Below are 23,099 nucleotides of genomic sequence, written 5' to 3'. Positions count from 1 at the left end.
ACCTTCTTCTTCTTCATCATCATCATCATTATTATTATTATTATTATTATTATTATTATTATTATTATTATTATTATTATTATTATTTTCCCTGATATCAGATTGGATTTTTTCATCTTCCAGCTTGTGTTTATTACATCTCCTCTTCTTGCTGCTCAGTAGCTAAAGATCTCTTTTGAGCTTTTTCTTCTTTAGGCTGGACAAACCCAGCTCTCTCAGCCTCCATTCTGTGCCATGGGCTTCAGTCCCCAAACACCTTGGTGGCCCTGTATTAGAGTCCCTTCAGTATGTCAGTGTCTTCCTTGTCCTGGGGAACCCAAATCTAGACATTGTATTCCAAATGTAGTCTGGGCAGTACCAAGTAGAGGGAAGCAATTGCGTCCATGGAGCAGATGACTGTACTCTTTCTAATAGACCTCAAGTATACTCTTGGCCTTTGCGGCAAAGCCACGCTGCTGAATCAAGGATGGGAAACCATCTCAGTTACTTTATTTGTTTGTTGTTGTTTTTTTGTTGTTTGTTTGTTTGTTTTAATGAAAACGTGGTGGAACAGAACAGGTATGAAATGACTTGTGCATTATTATAGTCATATCATAGTTTCTATAAATCCAGGACCTTTATTCTTGATGAATATATGATCCAAGAGAGAAGCTTGTTTCAAATGAAGACAAGCGTAAGTTGTTGCTGAATTTCTTAAGCCTATTCCATATGTACGAAATAAGGATTATCTTCAGTTGGTTTGTGAAACATAAAAAACACTTTACCAAATTTTCTCAGGCTTGAGGTGGTTTTTTTTTTCTTTGAGAGCTATAAAAAAAGTCCAAACAAAGTAGAAATAGGAGAAAACCTGATTGTCTGTGGGCAGATGGGCAGACTAATAGCTTGCTACTTCAAAAGAAATAAGGCTTTTCTCTTCATTTTTTTTTCTCTCCCATGACCCTGGCTCTGGTTCTTATCAGATCCTTCCATAAGCCAGCTTAACTGACGTGCAGAGAACAATTTGGCTTTCTTTTGGGTTTATTTTCAGAAGTTTTAGTGATTTAAGACAGCCCACAGAGTGGTCTGAGAAGCACAGATGTTGGCAGGAGGAGGGAGGCAATGAGCAGAGAGGGGACTGTTGACTGGAGTAGAGAACAGGACCCTTTTTGGCAGTCTTGATCTGTTTAGTTGTCTCATTGCATTTTTTTAATTCAATTTTTAATGGATAAGCGAGACATAATTGTCAGGCAGTCATAATTGCTATTGTTAAAAGGCTTTAGGCCTTTTCCCAACAATACCAGTGAAATACAGTTGTAATGCTGGATCTTCAGTTGCCTCTCTTGTTTCCCCTAAAAAATGCACTGTAGAAATGTGACTTTTTTTTTTTTTTTTCCGATATTAGGTGCGAGAAGCTGCTTACAAGATTTTCCTTTACCCAAATGCGGAGCAGCTGACCCGTTTGGAAGATTTGCTTGCTAGCCGAAACAGTCTGGCACAGTTGGTTGGGTATGACACCTTTGCCCACAGGGCTCTTCAGGGAACAATGGCCAAAAATCCAGGTATAAGGCATGTGTGGAAGGACATGCTGAGAAAAGAAAATGCACTGTATTAGGTATGAGGTCATAAGCTGTTAGTTTCTTTTACTAAGTGTACACAAATTTCTTCTGGTGAAGTATCTTATTGCAGTTACATTTTGCTGTATGCAGTACTCATGCTTTCTATAAATGGCAATATGCACTGAATAGGAACCAGTGTTTTTGTTCAGAATCAATGCTCACTCCTTAGACTAGGAAGTTGCCATTATCTCAGAATGTGACAAAATAAATGGAATACTGAATTCTCTTGAAATGATGGCACAGTGTTCAAAGGAGTAGTTTGTTGTTCTAAAACAACTTTGTTGTTCTAAAGGAACTTGTTTTGTTTGGAATATTTCGATGTAAACTTAACATCTTTTAAGGGAAGGAATCACTTTCTTAATTTTTTTTTTTCCCCTTTTTCCTTCTAGAGACAGTAACACAGTTTCTGGAGCAGCTTTCTGATCAGTTGTCTAAAAGGTATATCTTGTTCACTAACTCATGTTTCTAACCATACTCTTTATTTCAAGAATAGAGGGACTTGTGGATTAATAAGTCAGTCAGTGCTGCTTAACATATGCTCTGATGAAACAAAAAGCACAACTTTCTCAGAGTTTTGACGGCAGCTATCAGCTTAGAATACATTCTTTGTCTATAATCAGAGAACACCCAGAACTGAATGTAACAAGTGATGTGCCAAGAAATGCGGGCAACAGCAAACAAGAAGATGGACTTTAAGTGTTGAAGAACACCTCCCCGGGTCTTCTTGCTGTATGCACAACTCCATATATTTTACATCTATAAGCAAATCCCCATTTGTCCTTCTTGCCTCCCTTAGTTCCGCACAGTATAAAACAGTTTCATCACTGTGTATAAATGTGGTGTGTTGTAAGGAAGAAAATGCGTTGGAGGTGTACAACCAGAATAAGAGGGACTTGATTTGGAGGTACCTGAATGACAGAAGCAGAATGAAAAAGTTCTTTTACTGTATGGGATATGAGCCTGCCATTTTATAGAGTACTATCAATCTCTGATGATGGATATTGTCTTAGGACAGATTATTATTTTGTGTTGTATTCCATTGCTCAAAAATCTTTCTTTAACACTTTTGTCATTAAAATATTTTTCAGAACTCAAAAAGATTTTGAAATGATGACAAAGATGAAAATGAAGCTCAACCCCCAGAATTCAGTAAGTTAAATTTTCATTTGTTAGTTTATGTTTTATTTCTTTTTAAAACAATAATATAAGCTGACCTTGTTCTACATGAAAAATTAACTCTGTTTTAGTGTACAACATGTAGTGTAATTAGAAACTTTCTGTCTTCTGGTTTCAAATGCTTTTTTGACTGCTTAGCTGCTGTTTGTATTAAAACCAGATACTGAGTGTGAGATAGCTGTTGGTTTATACAAAATGAACTGAGATAACCAAAACATAAAATGCTGAAAGTGAATATTACTTTGTTTTAAATTAATTAATAGATTAATTTAAAAATAAATGCAGCACTTTGGGTTAGATGCATGTCCAGTTTGTATACTGTATGTATCGTAATTCTGTACATAACTAGGTTTGTATTTTTATTTGAATTGAGTGCATTTCTTGAAATCTGGTATGTAGTCCTATTATATATTTGAATTAGAAGTACCATCTTCAAGCAAATGTTAAAAAAAGGTTTCAAGTTACAATACATGATGCTATTTCTGATTATATTTTTAGCACTGAATGTTTCCCATTGTGTTTTAAAGTTCTGCAACTTGTCAAAGCTGCAAAAATATTCAAAGGAAACAAAACTTTTACTTTGGGTTCGCTTCTTGTCCATGATTGTAATTATAAGCTGGAACTCTCTTTCAGAAGCTGATGCCGTGGGATCACCCTTACTACAGTGGTGTCCTTCGTGCTGAGAGGTAAGCTCCTTATGTTAGTGATTGTAATGTAAATGAGTGTCTTTATTTCATTCCTTGCAATAAGGATAAAGAAAGTTCTCAATGTAAACAGGATTTTTTCTTTGAAGATGTACTTCAACATGAAAAAATGAAGAGTGTCTGGTGGGGCAGTTGTTCGTAACATTTCGTAGTTACTGCTGGAATGCCTGTGGAAGTTTTTGGCTCTTCTTTTGTTTTACGGGGGAGTATTGGCCCTCTTTGAAGATATAAGAGGATGAAACTGTTTCAGAACAGCTAGAAAATCCTTATTATTGTTTTACTTTTAGCTCTTAGCTGAGATTCAGTAATGTTTAAAAATAAATTTTGATCGCTGAATACAATCCAACTTCATGCTTTAACTGTACTGTACTTCTCACTGAACGTGAACCTATCGTCCCCTTCTACAGACTTGAAATAGCTGTTTATAACTGTTTATCAATAGAATTTGTTCTCATCACTCCTGTGAAGACTGGGAAATAAATCCTCTACACAGACTTAGATAGTGCACAAGACCTTTGCACATAATGAGATAGCAGCTCTGAAAGATGGGAGCCCTGCATGTTGCCTTTCTTGTATCAGCAGTGGTGGCCTTTTAAGTTTGTGTCAGAGAAGATGATTTAAAGTTGTGCTTCACTCCTAAATGGAGGAGGAAAAATCTTTCTTCACCGTATATTTGTAGGTTTTTGATTTTTAAACAGAATTAGACTGGATGTGTCTGATTAAAGTAGTAGTTTACTCTGGATCAGAAAGCTATGGTAGTATAGACATGGCCTGGCTATTCTGCTTTCTTGTACTTCATTACTGATGCAGTAGTTTTATGAGCAAGAGCTCATAAAATTGACCTTGTTTCAAGGTACCGCATGCTCAGATGGGAACTGAGCTTGGTATGTGCAGCAGCATTTGTGTCCAGGTGCTCAGAATTTGTTGTGTGGGGTAGGCAGAGGGATGTCCAGCTGCTGGAGCTGCTCCTGGTACCTGATGCCAGAGCACACAGCACTCCATGGTATATGCATGGATTGCTTGTTTGTGGGCTGGCCTGGGAGCAGCTGCTGCTTTTGTTTTAAACTGTACAGATAGCAGACATGCTTCTCTGAAAATGGGAACAAAGTAATGGTTATACTGGAGGAGAGTCAAGGTCCATTTGGCTCCACATTCCATCTTAGCAGTGGTCAGTAGCAGCCTGTGGAAGAGCACCAGCCTACTGGTTCAAGATACAATCTTGTAGTTTATGGATCTCCTTTACCTTGCCTGTGGAGTGTCTTCGAAACAGCAAGAATTACATTCTGATACATAGTGCTTAACATTACTGTTAAACGTTGATAAAGTTTATTGTCTATGTATCTTCTTTGTTTTCAACATTTCCTACAGTGTCTGCTTTCCCTGGCAGTGTATCTCTGCTATTTTTTTATTTATTCAGGCACCAAGTCTGGCAGCTGGATCAGTGGGAAGAGTCTCCTGAGCCTGTGTAGGGCCTCCCTGATTACAGCGCAGGACTGGGGCCCAACCTTTTTCTCCCTCTGGGTTTGGCAGGAGTATTTTTTTCTGGCAGGTATACATGCATCTACAAGACAGGGAAGGAAAATTAGTTTTCCTCTCAATCATCTGCAGCAGTATTTCGCTAAAAAACAAGGGCTTATATCTTTCACTGTCCTGTTTTCTATATAGTGGTCTGTCTTTGGGAAAACTTTTTGATCTGGCAGTGTCTTAACAATGCTCTACATTCATTCTGCCCATATTGTAGGTATTTAACAGGGCAGTGAATACTGGGTAATCAACCCTGAAAAGGAAAACTCCCTTCTCCACTGCAAAGTATCAGTGGCTGTGCTTTATGACTGAAAACAAGCAGGAATCACAGTATTCATACAGCAACCAGAGGACAGAAATACACCTTGTCGTGTCTGTGCCTTAAATGTGGTCTGTTTATCTCTTGTTGTCTATGTAAATGTGAATCCACTGCCCTTTATCTTGTAATTGTATTTACCTCTCTTTGGCCACATCCTTTCTCGAATGTCCCTTGGATGCTATAGTGTATTCAGTGGAATGCTCTTGTAACTGGAAGATGAGAATCATATCTGTCACAAAGCTTTATAGTGACAGGAGTTTGACTTCTAGCTTTTTGTTGTTACTGTCCTTCTAACTGAGCCAATTATCTTATAGTATTAAATTGTGTCTCTAGAGGAAAAGTGATGTTATTTTCCTTTTTTTTTCCTGGAAAAGAATTTTTACTTTTTTTTTTTTTTTTTAACTTTTATCATGTTACATTGTATTTATTTATCAAATAAATAAATTATCTAATTTAATTTTTACATATTGTATCCTTTTTTATTTTGTGTTTTTTCATCATGGAATGACAAAATATGTTTTCAAACAAGAAATGTCATGCATTTCTCCCACTCTTGCTATCCTTTGTTTAATAGATTATTTATTTTGTTCTTCAAGGGATTCTCTTTTTGGGAAGAAATTTACTTTTAGCTTTATGTCTTCTGCAGAAATGCCATAGTCATATTTGTAGTAGTGCTGTGTGCAGCACGTGGCTTACACTTTTTTCTGTTGTGTTTTGGGGCTCAGAACCAGTTTGTGTCGTGGATGTCTCTATTGTTAGGAGATTTTTTTTTTTCTGCTTAGTAAAATGTTTTTGTTGAAAGGGAAGCAGATGTATGCTTTTGGGTATTTCTTTTGGACTAGTATTGTCACCATGGCTCCAGCTGCTGTACAGAACCATGGTTTCTGAGGTACTGTCAGGTGCGTAAGATGCGGATTGTCTTTACAAACCTACATATACAGCAAGAGACTACAGGGATTTAGTTCTTGATGGAGTAACTTAGCAATGTTCTAGTATGGGACAGTGTCTATGTCTGTTGAAAAAGGTTTCCTGTTTCCTATTTTGATCTGTGCAAGCATGTTTTCAAACAGAGATGTTGTGAGCAAATGTTAGGCAATGTGATCCTGCTGTCATCTTTTACCTCCTCTTTAGTTCTCCAGATTTTAAACAGCTACATCAGTTTATCTCAAATGACACTGAAATTCATGACATATTTTAATGTGTCTATTTTATATCTATATGCTCTATATGTTAAATGTATTTCTATATTTTATATTCTAAATATATGTTTATTCAGTATTAGAACAGGATTAAGGAAACAAATCCTTTGTTAGATTCCTCATAATTAGTTCTAAGAGCTGGATATTTACTTCTGAAGAATGTAGGATATTCACGTGCGTTTGGACTTGAATTCTAATGACATTTGCTGTCATACCAGGTTGCCTTTATTTTCACTCTGCTTCTACAGTTGTTACTGACCATTTCTGCCGTTCTGCAAGTTGAACAGCAGGAGGAGCTCCAGACTTAATTCACAGGATACGTTTTTCTCTATGAACCGCAGTCGTTTTGTTTCTGTCAGCTTTCACCAAGTTTTTCCTTGGAAACTTGATCCTACTTCAAAAGCATAAGTCTCCCATTGATGGTAACAGGATAGTTTACTTCTTTTTTTTTTTTTTTTTTTTTTAATTATCTTAAGTAACCTCTCTGGCTTTAAACCCACACTTATGACAGTGTAATGTTTTTGTAGCTAAGTTTGAGTGGTAGAGAAAAGAGACGTCAGTGTAAATGTACATTTAAGAGAAACTGGAGACAAAAGTCTGAAATTCATGGTAGTAGTGTCTTAAAAGAAGATAGAGTAATTAGGAGAACCACAAGAATTTTGGCAGGCTAGGGTCATAAAACAGTCAATGCTAGAACATGCTTCAGCCTTTAACAAGTAAGAAAGTGTCTCATATGTATATTATAAAAATAATACTGCTGAGTTTTTAGTGTAGGCAAGTAACATAGTATTAATTAAATCCTGTTATGTCTCAGTAAGTGCAGCTGCAGTTATGCGGCTTGCAAAGATGTTGTAGCCTTGCTGAAAAAAATCTGGAAGAGACCTTTTGAGATCAGCTATTTACTGTGAAGGTGGATTGACTGTGCTTAAGCCACTTCTGACAGAGACACAGAACTTTATTGACAGTGATCAGTGGTGAGCTCGGTGTGCTTGGTGTTGCCTCCTGTTTCCCAAACTTTTGGTGCTTACCAGCCTGGGCTGTTTTCACTGGTTGTAATCTACTGATGGGATTTTTGCCAAAATGTCAGAGACTTTATTCAGCTTGCAGTTGGGATGTTCGCACAGGGTATTGCGCTCTGTGCTGGTCTGTCTTCTTGGGACTGCAGAAATAAATAAGACTGGCCATGAGGATGAATAAATCAATGCCAAGATAAAGCAATTTCCTGCTGTGTAGGAAGAAGAAGCCACCACAGCAGCTTTAGGTGTTTTGGATCTTGGGGTGACCATCTGATCAGAAATTAGGAATGACTCTTCTCCTTTCTCGCTGGGACTGTACATGGGCTGCCAGCTTCAGGGAGAGGGAGCAGCACTTTTGTTTTGTCTGAGGGCTAGGGACAATACTGAGGGACCTAAACATGACTCTGGATGTTTCTAAAGTTGCTAAAAGCTGCAACTAATGTGGAGATTTGCAAGTTACATGTAAACTAACTTGTTTATGGCTGCTTTTTGTTAAATTAGTTTTAGTTTTATGGAAGAGTGCTCTGTGTTGGAAACAGCACATGGAAAAATAGCTCAGACCCTTTGTGGAATATGTGAGAAAACTGTCACTATGTTCGAATTGAAAGCTGAAGTGAAACAATAGTGCAAAGTTTAAAAAGAACCAGAAAATCATTCAACCACAGTGCGCATAGAGAAGGAGAACTTTCTATAACTGTTTATAAGGAAGAGAAGTATGCTTTCTATTAAATCAGCTAATGGATGTGCAAAAAGTCCATTTAACTTACCAGTCACTAAGCTATTGGACTAAGCTTTTTGGAGGAAAACCTGAAAGTTATTGAAAGGCTTGATGTGAAGCAGAATTCAGGTTTCATTAATTATTTCTTTGTTCAAAACATTGTGGAAGGACAAAGAAATTGTTGATGATTTGAAAACAAAGTCAAATCTAAAAGTTGCATACAGTGTCGATACCAAACCGATATTCTGAATTAACCTCTGACCTCTTCCAAAATATTCCATGAAGTACAATTAACAGAAAGAAAAAAGGAATGTGAGATACAGGTGCTAGTTTACAGTTGATGAGAGTACAAAGGCTTTCTATTATTATTATTATTATTATTTTTAAGAAATCCAGAGTCTTCAATAAATCATGGTTAAGAGTCTCCCTTCAGGTAAAGAATTAAATTTCATAGTCTGGCATGTAATGAAAATTGGAAGGGATTTTCCTTGTCTTGATCTCTTTAAGTTAACCTGAGGGGTTCATCTCACTTTTATCTTCCAGTAACAAGATTTTTTCAGGTTTCTTTGAAAGTTTTAAGAGAATCTGTTTTAGATAGTTAATTTAGTGTTCTATATTTTCATGGATGCCAACAGCATAATAATTCTACTATTACAAAAAAAGTCAGGATATATCAGAGACTACATATAATAACCACTGATAAGAATTCTTGCCAAGCAGCTAATTTGTGATTGTTAAGAGTCTGAATGCTCATGTTCTGAAGAACAATGATCCTTGCTCAAATATCCCTAATGTCCAAGTTTATAAAAAGCATACTTAATAGAACAGATAAAAGTCATGCTATACAAAACTGTCTTAGTTTCCTTCCAAATATACAGCTTAAATGAAAGTGATTTTAGAAGTCTGGATTTTATTTAGACTCAGTGAAGTCATACAAGCTTAGAAATAATTATTTATAATGACATACTACATCTTTGTTCTTCGCAAGGACACAGCCTTTTTGTTTGAAGCCTTCTGTTCTTGAAGAATAACCAAACCTCATTGTGTCAGTTAGCTGCTTTTTTAGAATTGATTTTTAAATTGGTTTGGCTACATTACTTCTTCTAAAAATAGTATACTGTAAAAGTAAGGTGTCTGGATTTTTTAACATAGTTTATCCTTTAATATAAAGCAGGAATTTACATCAAAGAAACTACTGTTTTCTTTGATATTTCTACTTTCTTTAGGAGGGTACTAAGATTTCTCTTTGTAAAGTTTCTGAGCTCACATTTTGACACAAAGTACGTAAGAAAGTTTTCATTCTTTCCTGGGCTTTGTTACAAATACAGATGCTTTGGTGTTTAAAATCAGATGTTCAGTGTGAATTAAGTTATTCGAATATGTTTTAAGGTAGAATGAAAGCAGTCGGTCTTTCACAGTTTTGGATGGTTATTAGTTTATTAGACTGAGAAGTACAAAAATGAACAAAAGAAGATCGTTCTGCTTTCGTTATGACAATAAAAGGGACGACTTTTAATTCTTGATATTTTTTTTTGTTCTAAGTCAAAGTATCTAAGAAGGGCTAGAAGAAAATGTACATGCTCAGGTTCAAGGGTAGTTGGGAAAACTTTGTAGCTCTACAAGTACCAAAAATCAATGCATACCTGTTTTTCTGACATCAGATTCCCTATTAGAAGGGTTCTGTGGTAAGAAATCCTTTTGACTGGAGTATGTAGTTGTCTGCAAAGTTCTGTTGTGACTCATCAGACCACCTGTTCTTCCATCTCCTTTGCCTGCATTTTCAAAAGCATATTTCCATAGCAAAGGCTCTGCGGTTCATCCTCTTGGGATTCAGGTTTATGACATGCAATCCGGTCAGGGAAACCAAAGTTCCAGAGAGGAGCAAGAGCTCATAGCTGATTCAAGACTTCTGCTACTAAGCTCTCATTGGTACCTTCCTAATCCTGAGAGTGGCATTATATTTGGTGACACAGACATCCAAGGTGCCTATCTGAAGTGCTCTCAATCACCTTGTCAGGGCCCAGAACTCACATTTTCAGTGAAAGGGTATCCAGACAGGATGTTTGATTCTTGCCCTGGCTGGTTTAGCTGACCTGTATCCTTTTTCTTCCTTGGGAAGTACTGTGAGCATGTTTCCATGTATTTGTCAGCTTTGGAGACAGCGGTACAATGTTCTTCAGGTGACATTAGTGCGCCCTGTGCATCGTCTTCCCCACTGCATTCTGCCCGTCTGCGCTGCTGGTGCAGCAAGCAAGCTGTAAATTACAGCACACAAGAAAACCTGTCTTCAGGCACTTCTCTGCAGTTGTTGTCACCGAATGGAGCTCCAGTTGTTTTCCAACACAGATATTAGCTGTCTGTCTCCAGAACATTAACCTTTCTTGCTAGTAGCAGTAACCCTTATCAGAAATTTTACTGGTAGCAAAATGCCTGTTAACGTAGTTCGGTATGGGTCATAATAACTTCCTTTCTGATTTCTTTTACCAAAAAAACTTGAATGCATTTTCTGTTGGAGATAACAGTTGTAGTTTGGCTGATTAAATGTAGAGGCAGCTTGCCAAAGAGTGACCAGAAAGAGTGTGTTCATGTTAAAGCAGCTGCTGCTTGCAGTTTTATTTGAGTTTTTCACTATTTGTTTTAAATGGAAGGAACAAAGCCAGGCAGCTATCCAAGTCCACAGTTGATAACAGCTTGAAAATCGTGCATAAAGTGATTCTTAGAATGGCTGCTACTTTAACATGTAGTATAATAAAATAATTATATGCACAGGAGGGTCATCAATAGTTCTTAGCCTGCAGATTATGCAGATTGCTTTGTTTTGACCAGTGAGCAGTTCAGGGGCAGGCTAAGATGGAGTACTTTGGAAACTGTTCCTTTTTATGTTGAGTCAGTCACTATCATCAGTTAATTAAGTAACTAAAGTTTTTGTCCTTTCATTCTGTCAATAGAGAAGTAATGTGTTGTGGAATGTCTTCTTTTGGTAGGGCTTTGTTGGGAGGCTTTTGTGTGCATTTTCAAATGCACTTGGTTTCAGGTTTGAAAAAAATGATCAAAGAAACACCATACACCTGGGGTAGAAGATGGTGAACTTTGAGTTTCCCTTTTATCTTCAGGAGAAATTCATTTAACAGTCTTGGATCAGCCCTCAAAAAGGCTCTGCATCCTACACAGACAAGGTCTGTCTTTGTTACAGGACAGTTTAAAGTGCTAAAGCAGTCTCCATCTTGGAGTCTTATGTGGGTTTTTGGATAATCCAGCCTGGGCCAGAGGTACAACTAAAGGTACAACTAAAGGTACAACTCAAGGCCCTTGAACAGCGTTAGGAATTTCATTCCAAGGGCTGAGGGAAGTTTCTCTTGCTGTCATGCTCACAGTCCCCATCGCTGCCAGGCAGTTGTGCTGCGGTGTTGTAGATTAATGCAAATTTGAGCACTGAAGTACTGTGCCTGGGAAATGTGTTCTTGCAGTTTCACTAAGGTGATGAAACTCTGAGTAACTGAGGTTGGGTAATCATTTGCTAGCAAACAGATGCTTTTTCCCTGTCATCTGGAAGTGATGAAGTTGCTAATGGCTGCTACCGTTTGAGTGCCTGGAGTCAAGCAAGGATCTTCAATAAGGGAGCATGTAGTTTGTGAACCGTTCCAAATACTTCTCCACCCACTCTTTCCAGCCCAACTCCAGTTTTACACGTCTAGGAGAGATTGTAAAATTTCCTCCTTTGGTCACTGAGTGTTCTTTTTTGGGGAAAGATTCAAGTATTTTAAGTTAATTTCTTCCCTTTTCCCCATTGTCCTCTAATCCTATCTAGTGTCCTCTAATCTTACCTTACACCTTTAATTCTGCAGTGAGTAGCATTAAATCTTGAAGGTGGGGGCTCAGAAAAGAGTCAGTCGTATGCTTGCTCTTGCCACTGAGAGACAAGATCATGTACTATTAATAATAGTAATTCCAGGAACTGCATTTTTGGTTATAGGACATCAGCTTCAGATAACTGAGGTTTTGGCCAATTTGTATTCCTAAATAAGCCCAAAGAGAAAGTTTTCCTGGAATCAGTGCAAATTTGGGATTAGACTTTCTTCAATGGTAATTGCTCTTGATATGTGAAAAGAGAGTTCATGAGGTAGGATCACATTCAAAACTTTGAATTCAATCTGTGTTCTGGTGTCTGGAATGATTATGACATAGTGGGTATACACTGGTATTAGAGAAAGGTTTTTGAAGATGTACTATCTACTTCCTGAGCAGTAGCTTTTTTTCAGTACCCAATATTCATTTTGAAGTGTGCTATTAATTATTATAATCTGTGAAAGTTGCTTTATATTATCATATTTTAACCAGTTTCTTCGTAACTCCTATGACATTGCAATGGCTAGCAAACAAAAAACTATGGATACCAGATAACTTGCAGTATAATAATCACCACTGGCTGCTCTCAGGATTGTCCACAAGCAATTTAAGTATCAGTCTTGAGTCATGAGACACTAGTGCTATTTGAGGATTTTTTGATATCTTTGTCTTTGATCTTTATTTGTACAGTGGTGTAGTAGTCAAGGCAGAAATGAAGAAATAAGCGAGATCGAAACTATAAAGTTTTTTTTGGCATTTTGTATAAAAAATGTTGTTCTTGAAAACTTTTTTGCAGTTTTCTGTTGACAAGAGGAATATTAACACACATCTTTTGTTAAATGTGGGAGAGGTTTGATCCTGACGATGTTCTACCAACAGTGACTGACATGAACTTTCTGTAGTTATTATTAAAGTGGCTGTTTAATCAGGACCTAATTGTATTCAAAATGTCAGATTGTGACATCTTCAAACATGAGCCAGAGTAGGGGACTAGTTCTCCAGGGGAGTCTGCCTTAAGCCAGTGTAGTCTGTTATTGCTATTTTCATGTGTGGGTGGATAAGTATTGTGCTTTTCCAAAAGACAAAACTATTGCAGACTGTTTTCTCCCACTTTGGATAGTGACAGTTTATTACAAAATACTTATCAGAAAGCCATCTCCCCATTGTCTTCATCACGGGCTAAGTTCATGGGGACAGTGCACATGTTCATACAGTGCTGAGAATGAGGAAGAAATAGGCACTGCTTCCTGTAATATATATGTTGATGTCAGCTCTTCTATCCACGAAGAAATATCACTGCTTTCTCCTGCTAGTATGTATCTGCATTCTTGACAAAACCAAAATGAAACATAAAGTAGTTTCAGAGTTCTTCTGCTCTGCCCTCCAGCAAACTCGTTAATCCAGTATTTCAGCTGTGGTAATACTTTGCAGTTACTGTGAAATGTTGTCCTACTCTAATAAAGCTGTAATCTATTTCATACTGCAGCTGTGTGGTCTTAGTCCTTGGCTCCAGATGACCTCTTTACAGAATCACAGAATGGTTGAGGTTGAAAGGGACCTCTCAAGGTCATCTGCTCAAGCATTGCCACTTAGTGCTGGTTGCCCAGGACCCTGTCCAGACAACTTTTGAATATCTCCAAGGAGGGAGACTCCACAGCCTCTCTGGATAACTGGTGCCAGTGCTTGGTCACCCTCACAGGGAAAAAGTGTATTCTGACCTGCTGGTGATACTTTGCCTGATGCAACCCAGGATGCCATTCACTTTCTTTGCAACAAGAGCCCATTGCTGACTTATGCTCAACTTGGTGTCCACAAGGACCCCCAGGTCGTTTTTGGGCAAGCTGCTTCATTGCTGGGTGATACCCAGCATATACTGGTGCCTGGGATTGTTCCTCCCCCGGGTGTAGGACTTTGCACTTCTTGTTGAACTTTGTGAGGTTCCAGTCAGCCCATTTCTCCAGCCTCTTGAGGTCCCTCTGGATGGCAACACAACCCCCGCATGTATCAGCCATTCCTACCAGTTGGATGTCTTCAGCAAATGTGCTGAGGGTGCACTTTGCCCCATCATCCAGGTCAATAATGAAGACATTAAACAGGACTGGACCCAGTATTGGCCCCTGTGGTACACTACTAGCCACTGGCCTGCAAATAGATGTTGTGCCGCTGATCACCTCCCTCTGGGTCCAGCCATTCAGCGAGTTTTCAGTCCAGCTCCCTGTCTGCTCATCCAGCCTGTACATTGACAGCTGCTCCAAGGATCTAATGGGAGACCTCACTGGAGTCCAGGTTGATGATGTGCACTGCTCCCTCTTTGTCTGCCAGGGCAATTTGTTTTATCAAGTTGGTCAAGCATGACTTGCCGTTGGTGAATCCATGCTGACTACTCCTGATGACTTCCTGTATGAATGTGGCTTAATTTCATGAAGTGTTTTAAAAGATGCTGTTATTGACTTTCTTACAATTTCATATTCTCTTTTCCTGCAGCTGAACTCACAGGTAGGAGTTACATGTTTGGATTTCCTGCAACTATGAAAATCTGATGGTTTGCTATGACTGTGAGCTGTTGGTGGAGTGAAATTTTGATTTATTGAAGTGTGTGTTTGTAGTATAGTATCATATGGATTCTTTCTCAAAATATCTCTTACAATCAGCTCTATTCTCCCAGTTGACAGGGAGGAAATGGCAGGGAAACTCTGTATGATATTGGATGTCTGGAGAGAGGAGGATGTGAAGGTACTAGATGGACTTTGCACATGGTCAGTATAGCTTTGGCAGTGCTGATTGAAATGGGCTCTGCAAAGAGCCCTTACGCAACCTCCACGATAAACCACTTGAGTGTGTCTGCATTAGTCCCCTGGTTTTGAGATAGTGTTGCAGCTAGGCTTTGTGTTACACCCGGATTAATAAACCTTTCTGGAACCTAAACCAAAGTATGGGAAATTTGAGTGGCTCTGCAGAAACAAGTGTGGGATGAGCAGGCTTGGGGCAGAGCCAGAACTAATAAATGCTGCTCGTCTGAATTGGCTCTGAGGAGATCTAGCTCTCGGTTACTACTCAACTCAAGGCTGAATTAGGACCAAAAGTAATGTATAGCTTTGTCCATTTTCAGTGTAATTTTTTCACTGCACAAGAAGAGTATAATTACCTACCATCTCATCCTTAATTAATTTTGAAATGTTCTAATTTTTATGTGGAGAAATCCTACTTCACATTAACGTGAACTTCTATTGAGACAGTACTTTTATAGTGAACTTTTCTTTTGTGGTCAGTCCTTAGTTAAGGAAGCAATTGTTTGAATTACAGATGGGAAACTCAGCTTAGTGTTCATAGCACTATGTAGGATGATGGTGTAAGATTTTTAAATGATGTGACAAAAAGCAGTCCTAAACTATTACAGAAGTTGTTATGATTCACTGCTGAAAGGTGTTATTTTTCCTTTTAATAAAGGATCGTTTTAACATGTCTTGTAGTCTGTATTCAGGGAAGGCTTCCAAGTAGAATCAGGAGAACTGGAACACTTAGTGGTGTGTTTAAGTTTTCATAGTAACAATCTGAGCAGAAGACAATCACAGGGTGATACTATGAAAGTCTGGAGACATCTGAGATTTACAGCTTTCCAAACAGTGCCACTGTTGAAGGAGCTACAGTTCTTAGGAATTACTGGCTTAAAAATCTGAGAATATTTGACACATAGACTAATTCTGTACTTCTGGGGGGCTCCAAGTTTAAAGCAGTGTCTTTTGTACTCCAGATTTCTGTGTCTTGTTACATGGAGATTAACTCCCCTCTCCTGCTTTCTTTTAGAGACATGCTTCCAGTCTTTTTACCTAACTTGATCTAAAGTTATTTATCATATGGGTTTTTTTGTTTAGTTTAGTTTTGTTTTCTTTTACTGTAAAGACTCTTTTTGATTAAAAAGGAAAACGTGTGTATTGCAGCGTGTGCATGTAGAGTGTGAATTTAAGTGTTGCTACGCATCTTGAAGAAGTTCTGTCAGTATGGTAGAGGCAAAATCTGCTTTACTTTCTGTGTTATAGTGTAATTAAAAATATAATGGAATACATCAGCTGTAGCTTCTTGCATTTGTAGTGTGAAAACAAGCAAAATCCTGTAACTGAGCCTACCTGTATTTTTGACAGATACATAGTTGCAAAATGCTGGTAGAGTATGTGATAAAGGTAACATAAAGGATACTAGAAAACTAAAACAAAATACTATGACATATGTAAGAAGGAGTGCCCTGGCTTAGAGCAGTAACCCCTTGCTGCTGCGCATCACGGTGCAGTGAAGCTGAGTAGTGAATTGGAGCTGCAGTTGTAAGCAGCAGCGTATTGACAATTGCAGTATCCCCAGTGGTCTTGGGGCTTAGGTCTTTTGTGTGTGGAGGCAGGAAGGCAGGAAGGAAGGAAGGAAGGGAGAGTAGGTAAGTGGATGGGGACTAGCTGGCTCTTTCACAGCTGGTCTCTCACTAAGCCTTCTGATCACAGGCCTTAGCGTAGTGTGGTTCTCTTCTTTGGTGTTCAGCTATTGCAGTCTGATTGATGCCTGTTTAAATTTCAGTGACTGGTTACCATGTCATTAAGAAGCAAAATCACAAGAGCATGAACGAAGGAAGAATATAGACTGTGATTCTCTGGAGTGAAACAGTCTTTACTATGAGATCCTGGAAAATGTTATAAATAATTTAACACTTGGACTTTGTATGTGAAATGAGAGAGCAAGAACATTTTTACCATTTGGGGTACATGCACAACTACAAGCAGATTCCATTTCTGATTTTGCTGTCATCTCTAAAGAGTTGTGTGACCCTGAGCAGCTTGTGGAATCTGTAAGTTTGTAAAGCATTTGTTTGCTTGATACACTTACAGTTTGTTTACTTTTTAGGGTCAGAGTCTCAGGAAGCTTGAGCCCACATATAGGCTGCAGAAATCTTTGAAGTACCTTTATGATTGTTTTTTGTTCATTCTCAGTTTATGTGTGTGCATGCAGATGTACAATGTCTTCTTCACCGTATGTGTCTTCTTTGCTACAGTGTCTTGACCATAACTTCATTGTTCAATGTTAAGCTCTAGCGGCTTGGCAATGTTTGAACTCCAGGTCACAAACTAAAATGTTCACGTGGCTCAAAGCTGTAAGGTAATTTCTGAGACAGTACCCAGAGCTTGAGGCGTGATTCATGCACGGGAGGTGATTGTGTCTCCATGGTGTTTCTATTGCTCCAGCAGAAGACCGGACTGCAGAGACAGGAGTGCTTACTGGCTGATGTCCTGCCTTAGCTGAGGATGTGGTTACACCATGGCCAGAGCCAGTTCCATCTTCTCATCAGTCACACAGTGTGGCCTTGGCATGGGAATTGCATTTGAGTGCTGGTGGCTCAGCTTGGGCACCCATGGTGTTGCCCTGGTCAGTTTGAGCTACATGTTCAACACATCTCTGAAAATCATAGTCATCATCTGCTGAATTTGGTAGCCGAATTTGAATATAAGAAAAACTGAGTCACTGTGAAGTGCTGTGCCATAACTACTCTGATTGAGTTTCACTGTTTGAAATATTAAACAAAATATGCTCAGTAAGGGCCTTGTGAGGCTCAGCTGGTGTGTGTTGTCACATCCTATGACCTGGAGGTGAAGACTGTAGTTTATGTAGCAAAGCTAACTGACTATTTTGGGATCTTTTTATTTCTGTAGGTACAACATTGATCCTGGCTTGTACTGTCCATTTTTCTCTCTTGGGGCGTGCATGGAAGGTTTGAACTCTTTGTTCAGTCAGCTCCTAGGAATCTCCCTTTATGCAGAACAAACACAGAAAGGAGAGGTTTGGTCTGAAGATGTTCGAAAATTGGTAAGTATTCTTGTTCCCAGCATCTGAAGTGACAAAGGGAAGTTAGACAAGGTGGGATACTCCTCTGAGCCATGAATCAGATTTTGTTTTTAAATTATTTGGGTACCTATCAAAAGCACGGACGAACTGTCTAAATTTAGTTGAAGTTAGATCTCAAGGGGTTCATACTCTCCAAGTGTCTTTTGTATGCTTGGTATTTAATGGCCTTTATAATATGTCTCTGTGTGAAGGATGCTTGAATCAGAATCAGTTTCTGTTTGGAGATTATTGTTGTACCTTTAAGCTGTCCTTCTGAATGAACCCTGCTAGTTGGTTTTGTTGCTTTTTTTTTTTTTTTTAGTTTTAAATGACTGTAGACGACTAGAATACTCTAAGTGCATATTCTAGTAGTCATGTGTCTTATCCTTATTTTTATGTTCTATATGTCATCTTTACTTTGAGATTGGTTTTTGTGTCTTTATTTTTCTGCCCTCTTTTCAGAGAAGGGTGGAAATAAAAACTTGGGCGATTGTTTACTCAGCAGGCTCCCAGGTTCTTCTGTTGTCTTCCCTCCATGTATTCCCTGCTCGGCTTCACTGCTTTTCCACCTCCAGCAAGAGCTGATGTTCTTTATACCCAGTGGGTTAATTTATGATTACTCCTTAGTCTTTCTATTTCTGTTTCTATGTTAAATAACATTGTGTTACTGCTGACTTCTCAGAAGTCATTTAGGGGCTACAGACAGTATTTCTTTTAATAGTAATCTGTGACTTACCAGTTTTGAATGAAATGCAGAAATAGCTGCAGTTTGAGGGATGAGCATTAAATCTTGTATATTTTTTTTTTCAACTAAAATTACCGATGGGTTTTGGATTAATTATTCCCAGTTTATTTGTCATTTTTTAATCGTAAATCTTCAGATTAGAATACTCCATCTTAAATTTACGGATCTTAATCAGTACCTTCACTGTGGAAGTTATACTCTTTTTTTCTTCAGGCCGTTGTTCATGAAACGGAAGGTTTGCTAGGATACATCTATTGTGACTTCTTTCAGAGACCTGATAAACCACATCAGGTAACTTTTATGATCTGACTCCAGCACAGATTTTATTTGGGTAATGACTGTATTGTTAGGGCCATTTGTGTTCGATGTTAGTTTAGTAAGATATCTCTCGATTTAAAATAAATAAAATTTAAACAAAGTCTGTCACTTCAAATGTAGTTTTAGGTAAAATATTTTTGTGAGTAACCTTTCATTTAAAAAATGTCATTTGATAGGCTGAACTCAGACTCTTAGTTCTACAAATTGTCAGCCACTATGAGAAGTCATAGAATTCTGTTTAGAGAACTATTTACTATATAAAAGTTAAAAAAATCTGAAATCTTAAAACTCTCTAAAGGTGAAAGGTCATAATGACAACACATTTTTATTCAAAATTCAACTTAAAACCATAGATGGTTCGAACTGTTGTGGATCACTCACTCACGCTGTGTAGTGCCAGTATATTAACTAAATGATGCAGTACAATAGACACTTCACTCTGTGGAAACATCTGCAAATTACCACTCTTGGTGAGGTGATAAGTGGACAAACTTTAAATCTGCATTAGTTTAATATATTACCCTGTTTTGCTGATATTTTACAATGTGCTAGAAGTGCTATGCAGTGTATTTTACAAAGAAGTTACTGATGAAGAACTATCTATAAATTATGGATTTGGCACATCACTAAATTTCTTTGAGCTAGTGATATTTTTTGGAAACATTTAGAGGTTTTGATAATTCTAAAATAAAAAAGAATATTTTATTTTCTAAAAGCAACATGTTTTCTTTATGGAATAAGGTGGTTTCCTTGTGAATATGAAGCAAATAATAAAGATGGAGAAATGCTGCTGTTGAAGAACGCTATGGTCATTGAAATCAACTGATGTAACTGAGTATATGTTTAGTTTGATGTGATAGTTTAATTGAATAATTTCATCATTGTTTTAATATCATTGATATAATGACATTGGCTATCTATATGTTTGCTTTTACCTTTGAAAGGATTGTCACTTTACAGTTCGTGGAGGCAGGCTAAGGGAAAATGGAGAGTACCAGCTGCCTGTCGTTGTTCTGATGCTTAGTCTGCCCCATTCAACAAGGGGTGCACCGACACTACTGACTCCTGGCATGATGGAGAATCTCTTCCATGAAATGGGACATGCTATGCATTCTATGCTGGGACGAACTCGGTACCAACATGTCACTGGTAAGAAAGTTAGAATGGTGAATTTCTTTTGTTTTACTTAAATGTTTAGTTTCTAGAAGAAGGAAGTAGATTAAACAAACAAACAAAACAAAATTTTAAAAATAGGATGAATGAGAATTGATTGAATCATGCTGATACTTCTAAATCTTTGACTTGAAAATACAATATCAGATTCCCAGACATCATCTAAAATGCAACAAAACAACACTTGAATATTTTTCTTCTCCTAATAAGAATTAGCCATTTGTAACTTTTCTTTCTGTTCTGCTGATCTTTGTTCTAGTGGTGGTATCCACTCTTGCAAATTTGCCTTATGTGGAGTTTATAATAATGAAATAGTTGGAGGGTTGAAAATAAATAAAGCTAAACTTGTACCTAGTGTACAAGCACAATGAATCCTGGGTTGGAAATGACTTAGGAGAATCTGTAAAGCCAGACCTTTTCTAGTTGATTCTGATCAAAGCAAAATTGATAAATTAAATATGTATTGAAATGGCAAACATGATAAACAGGTAGGCCTTTTTATCGTACATAAATGAACACAAATGAATATGCAGTCACAGCTTAGTGGATGCACAGAAAATGAATATTGCCTTTTTTCATCTAGTCTCTCTTCTCAAGCAGTAGCAATGGGTGTATTGGCTGACACCTGGCAGGCTACTGTGGCCTTCTGCAGTTGTGGCAAATGGCTCAAAGACATGATCTGACTAAAGCTACTCCACATGCTGCTTTTCTTACCTGCGGACAGCTTGGTATAATAGTGTACTGGAAATCCCATTTGCATTAGACATTTATTACAAAAAAAACCCAAACAAAACAAACACAACCAAACAGATTAAATGGTACCTCTCTTGTCTGAAGGATTTTTTAAAATGTTTTACCATTTTTGTATTATGCTAATGATATAAAGGGGAATCCATGGTAGAGTTATGTGCTATAAGCAGATACTTTGCACCCAGTGACAGAACATACTTTCTTAAGTTTTCCACTTATTATAGACTGAGCTGTTTGTCAGTATGTGACTACTGCTCATTGTTAAAACAAATGACCACTGTATATTCTCTTTCAGTGTAAGCTCTGTGTGCTCCTTCAGGCAGTTAACTGCTCTTCTGCATCCCTTCCACTCACCTGGCCTTGCTCTTTTTGACTTTCAGGGGTACTTATATGCCCAAAGTAACTGCTGTGGGGGAATTGTCCTGTTGTGGTGGTGAATTGTATTCATCTACATGTCAGAAAGGCCTGAAGGGGCAGGAAATGGCTAATTTTGAGGCTCTGACTTTCCATGAGCCCCTGTATATGACTTCAGCGTTTCCTTAGCTGCAGACAGTCCTGTGTCCCAGGGGATTTCACTCCAGATGTAGCATTGCAAAAGCAGCATTGGAGGTCAGTCATGTTGTTTCTGCAGATAATCCTTTATTTTTAGGGTTTGGAATGTGTGACAATCAAATGGCTCATCCCCAGGGATATCTGTTAGGACTCGTCTGCTCTAACGAGGCACTATGGTGGCTCATTTCCACACTACAGTGTGGAAAAAAGATGACTACAGGCTATTGTGAGAACAAGAAGTTTGAAATTCTAGTTCAGATGCACTCTGAGTATTTGACACCTTTCCTACTTTCCCCTGCCCCTTTTTTTTGATTAACATTCCCAGATATTCAGGAGCCCATTCTGCTGCTAATGGACCTAAAACTTGGATAGCACTGTACATTTTCAACTTAAGATGTAATTATTTTAAAATTAATCTGTCATTTTACTATATGCATATATTGATTGTTTAATGCATATGGACATAGACTTTTTAACCCCCAACTTGTATTCCATTTTGGTTTATCATGCAGTTTATCATTTGTTTTACAGGAGGACTAACTTATCCCAAATAACTGCCCAGCCTTTTACCTTTCTAGCTTTCAGATAATGTAATTTTTCAGGAGTCTCTTTAATGGTCATTAAAAGAATTCTGTCACTTTCTTGACGAACACTGAAAAAGCATAAATGGCTAGACGAACGTCAGTGTAGTTCTGCAGGCATTTGTCTTCAGTGCTGCCTTGTTTTAGGCTTTTTAAAAATTATTTTCAAAGAACAACAGACAACTCTACTAATGAAATGTGATGGCACAAAAGAAGGATTTGGGCTATTGTATAAGAAATGAAAGACTGAATACTGCAGCGTTAGAAGTATTAGAGTGATTAAGAAAGATACTGGTGAAACCTCATGCAATGCTGGGGCATGGTTTTGTGTCTAGTATGAAGGTGAATTCAAACTGAAGCAGGTGCAGAGAAGAGCTAAAAGTCTTTGCCTTCAGATAATGATGGCTGAGAGTATAGTCTCAATTTAGAAGGTAAAAAACTGTGTGGAAAATGCAATTTATAGTAAAGAGCAGTACTGGTCTGAAACCATTGAGTATAAACAGATTATGAATTCAGGTTAAAAATTAGAGATTTGTAAAGATCAAAGGAATGATTTTTAAAAATAGTCTTCAAGGACGAATAGTGGAAACAAAACCCATACTTAGATTTAAGACTAATGTTGAATGTTGACATTGTCTTTAGCAGACAGGGATAGAGGTGATGAACCAGTGGGTCCCTTATTAAAGCAACAATTCTGTACATCCCTGACTTTGATATAGAAATTAGAAAAGCAGCTCTGATTTGGTGATGTGGTATACTTCCGTTGTGTGAGGTGTTGATAAAGATTAGAGTAAATAAGCTTTTTGGGCAAGAGCTTTTTTGCAGTTGCTAACTGCTAAGATATTACCTTATCGCACATAGAACATGTCTTCATTCTGCAAGAGTATTCCTTAGATGAGTGACTTGGTACTACAAAGCGAGGTTAATATAAAGCATAAGCAGGCTCAGCAAACAGATGCAAGCTAAAAATTGTAACTGTGAATGGGATTAAGGCAGAGTTTTGTTTACATTGTAGTTTGATTTA

General features: G+C 37.9%; 1 protein-coding gene and 1 long non-coding RNA gene across 3 annotated transcripts in view; one reads left to right on the top strand and one right to left on the bottom strand.

Moving 5' to 3' along the window:
• Positions 1 to 23,099, top strand: part of MIPEP (mitochondrial intermediate peptidase) — a 74,885-nt gene that overhangs the window by 11,683 nt on the left and 40,103 nt on the right. For both annotated transcript variants that reach the window (XM_071804255.1, XM_065830750.2), the window contains exons 7-13: positions 1,382 to 1,538; positions 1,985 to 2,033; positions 2,684 to 2,744; positions 3,405 to 3,457; positions 17,785 to 17,938; positions 18,915 to 18,992; positions 19,964 to 20,168. In XM_071804255.1, coding sequence (XP_071660356.1) covers positions 1,382 to 1,538; positions 1,985 to 2,033; positions 2,684 to 2,744; positions 3,405 to 3,457; positions 17,785 to 17,938; positions 18,915 to 18,992; positions 19,964 to 20,168 — 757 coding nt within the window. The remainder of the gene's footprint in view (positions 1 to 1,381; positions 1,539 to 1,984; positions 2,034 to 2,683; positions 2,745 to 3,404; positions 3,458 to 17,784; positions 17,939 to 18,914; positions 18,993 to 19,963; positions 20,169 to 23,099) is intronic.
• Positions 483 to 10,667, bottom strand: LOC139827177 (uncharacterized). Its single transcript, XR_011737467.1, has 2 exons — positions 9,895 to 10,667; positions 483 to 1,564 (listed from the first exon to the last, which is right to left on the bottom strand). It is a non-coding gene; the product is annotated as an uncharacterized lncRNA (long non-coding RNA).

Source organism: Patagioenas fasciata, chromosome 1 (genome assembly GCF_037038585.1).
Source record: "Patagioenas fasciata isolate bPatFas1 chromosome 1, bPatFas1.hap1, whole genome shotgun sequence".
Taxonomy (NCBI): Eukaryota; Metazoa; Chordata; class Aves; order Columbiformes; family Columbidae; genus Patagioenas; species Patagioenas fasciata.
Note: the sequence above shows the minus strand (reverse complement) of the source record. Positions and strands in the feature narration are given on the sequence as shown.